At 46.6% G+C, this 3,495-nt stretch overlaps 1 protein-coding gene across 1 annotated transcript; it reads right to left on the bottom strand.

Annotated features, from left to right (window-relative positions):
• On the bottom strand, positions 1-913 carry LOC108305994 (transgelin-like). The gene has a single exon (XM_037739893.1). The coding sequence runs from the start codon at positions 781-783 to the stop codon at positions 274-276; it is 510 nt and encodes a 169-aa protein (XP_037595821.1). The 5' UTR covers positions 784-913; the 3' UTR covers positions 1-273.
• Between the last annotated feature and the right edge of the window lie 2,582 nt (positions 914-3,495).

The raw sequence follows: 3,495 nt of genomic DNA, 5'->3' as shown, positions 1-3,495 counted from the left end.
GGGGTCTGTAGGGGTGGCAGGGGCAGCTGGAAGGGAGGGGCTGGGGCAGTGATGCTTTCGGGTGAGAAGTTGGGCTGAGGCTGGGGAACGGGGAAGGGATTGCCCATGTGCAGTTACCGTTGCTCAGTGACAGAGCCTCAAAGCTTGCCCAGGGCTGAAGATACCACATGGGTGTGGGTGAGGCAGGCTAAGTGGGATGGCTGCAGCCAAGGAGTTGGGGGAGGGCAGGACTCAGGGCTGGCCCTCTCCCCTCTAACTGATGATCTGCTGAGGTCATCTGTAGCCTGTCATGCTGGCCTGGGAGGCCCCTCTCTTGCTGCCCATCTGAAGGCCAATGACATGCTCTCCGTCCTGCAGCTGGCTCTCTGTGAATTCCTTCTTATGCTCCTGCACTTTCTTCATAAACCAGTTGGGATCTCCATGGTAGTGCCTGTCATTCTTGGTCACTGCCAAGCTGCCCAAAGCCATCAGGGTCCTCTGCGCTGCTGCCATATCTTTGCCTTCGAAGAGGTCAGCAGTCTGGAACATGTCAGTCTTGGCGACCCCATAGTTCTCAGCTCCCTTCAGGAACTGAGCCATCTGCTCCATCTGCTTGAAGACCATGGAGGGTGGGTTCCTGGGCACCTTCACAGGCTTGGAGCCATCAAGGTACAGGCTATTCACCAGCTTGCTCAGAATCACGCCATTCTTCAGCCAGACCTGCAAGTCCAGGCACCCATGGTCTGGGTGGCCCACATCAGGGCCACACTGCACTATGGTCCACTCCACCAGCCACTCCTCCATCTCCTCATTGTTCTTCTTGATTTTGGACTGCACTTCACAGGTTATGCCATAGGAAGGACCCTAGTTGGTCATGCATGGGGAGAGAGGGCTTCCTTGGGGCTTGCAGGAGGGAGTGAAGACATGTGTCTGGGCTTGGACAGAGAGGACTGGGAAAGCAGAACTCTTGAGCTGTTGCCTTTGCTGAACTTTTAACAGGGCTTTTCTGTCTGTTCTACTGGACAGAGTTTCTTGATGAAGGTGTGCATAGAAGACCAGTCGATCATTTAGTCTTGCATCCATGTAGCCATTCCTTTGGCACAAATTGAGATTTTGTTCTGAAGTCCTTAATGGAATACAATACACAGAGATCAGATAGTCTGTAAGCCGGTAGATAGTGGTGCTGAGGGAGGTACAAGGGAAGGCAAACTAACACCATAAGTAGATTTCTATTTCAGTGAGACCAAATCACAGTCCCTTTCATGGTGGAAATGGTCCATTGTAGTAAACCTACTGCTAAACTTGGGGTTGCCTCCAGGGATGGTGCCATCTTGATGGTTCAGAATTAGTCTCTTCTCCTAGGAGACTGGACATTCACCATGACAGTAGCTGTATCAGTCTTTGTGAGAGGAAGTCCATGCTATCAGGCCAACTCAATGTCTTCACTTCTGCCACATGGCTCATTTCAGTGACAGTGGTTGCTAAAGGGGGCAATCCATAGAAAGATTCCTTCTGTCCCTTTAATTGTTGATCACTTTTCTGCATGGAATATTCTCTGAGTATTTATGTGAGATACAAGGACATAAATACTTTGTGATCAGTCCTATCCATTCATTTATATCCCTCTTTCTTAGAATTCCTTGTTCTTGATCTTCTAGTGTCATTCCTTCCAAGCCCTTCAACAATTAGCCAAGTCATTGACCACTTACTGGGAATCTACGTAGGTCTGTACCTGAAGCCACATCTCATTCCATTACAATTAAATGACCAAGTGTAATGCTAGCTGCTCTGGCCACTGAGAGAATTTCCCTTCACCACTGTCCTCTAAAGGTACCTGCTAGTGGGATTATAATAACAATTGTCCATTTTTAGTCAGCACCGACATATTATGCCAACCGTCTGTGAACCAAGCCCAAGTTCTTTCCTCTGCTGACAATTGGTTATAGAGAGCCTTCTGTAAATTAGAAGTTTGAATTTTAGAAGAGGCATTGGTGTGATAAGGATAAGTGACTTGGGATCTGAGCTACTTGCTTATGAAATACACTTGTGCCTTCTTGAACTGCTTGGACCTGATCCCTAAGGTAGCATTTCCATGGAATAATGTGTTGTCTTGCACTTGCTCCAACTATGACACAGTGGATCACATAAGATTCAGCATATGATGGGCAGCTTTGGATACATAGTTACTGATGCCAGTACCCAGTCATTGCTTTTTTTTTTTTTTTTTTTTTTTTTTTTTTGAGATGGAGTCTCACCCTGTCCCCCAGGCTGGAGTGTAATGGCGTCATTTTGGCTCACTGCAACTTCTACCTCCTGGGTTCTAGTGATAATCCTGCCTCAGCCTCTTGAGTAGCTGGGATTACAGGCACGTGCCACTACATCTGGCTAATGTTGGTCAGGCTGGTCTTGAACTCCTGACCTCGTGATCCACCTGCCTCAGCCTCCTGAAGAGCTGGGATTACAGGCATGAGCCACCACACTCGGCAAAGCATTTCTTTTCAAACAGAAAAGTGCTCTCTGCTACAAAAGCCATGACCTTACCCTCCAGCTCCAGGAGGCACTGTAACGACTCTTCTATTGGGGCTTGCCTGGTCCTCCACCCAGCATTCTCATCTGCTACTGTCACTTTTAGTATACAGCCTGAGCAGGAGGACAGGTGAGTCTGTAGTCTCAACTTGTTGCAATGCCTCTTCTTACTCTGGATTTCGTGTAAAACCAGAGCCTTCTGAGTCACCTGATAAATGGATTGGAGCAGTGGTCCTAAGTGCAGTCTGTGCTACCTCCAAAACACGAAGAAGCCAACGTAGTGATTGGAGGTATAACTTTTTATTAGTGGTAGGAGGTGCAACAACTCATTCTTGTCTTAGAGATATGCTGTTCAATAAAGTAGCCACTAGCTCCATGTGGCTATATAAATGAATTTATAAATATATATATATTCGGGCCAGTGTGGTGGCTCATGCCTAATCCTAGCACTTTGGGAGGCTGAGGTGGGCGTATCACCCGAGGTCAGGAGTTTGAGACTAGCTGGCCAACATGGTGAAACCCCATCTCTACTAAAAATACAAAAATTAGCTGGGTATAGTAATTTGTGCCTGCAATCCCAGCTGCCTGAGAGGCTAAGGCAGGACATAGTATCACTGCACTCCAGCCTGGATGACAGAGTGAGACTCTGTCTCAAAAAAAAAAAAATATATATATATATATATACACATATATATATATTCAACTCGACAGTTTCTGTTGTCAAATTTCGAATGTTCAATAGCTACATGTAGCTAGTGGCTCCTTGCTATTCTGCACAGGCATAGAACATTTCTATCATGGCAGAAAGTTCTATGGGATAGCACTACCTTAGAGGCTCTATCCTCACATGACAGTTTAAGATTCAAACCCAGGTCTATTTGACGCTAAAGCCCATGCTTTTTTCTACTTTAGCAAGTCACAGACGGACTAGGTGTAAACAAATGCTTTTCTGTTGTTGTGTCCAAGGGCAAAATGAGCTCTTGAATCAGA

The sequence above is a fragment of the Cebus imitator genome, unplaced genomic scaffold, assembly GCF_001604975.1.
Source record: "Cebus imitator isolate Cc_AM_T3 unplaced genomic scaffold, Cebus_imitator-1.0 Scaffold3, whole genome shotgun sequence".
NCBI lineage: Eukaryota > Metazoa > Chordata > Mammalia > Primates > Cebidae > Cebus > Cebus imitator.
Note: the sequence above shows the minus strand (reverse complement) of the source record. Positions and strands in the feature narration are given on the sequence as shown.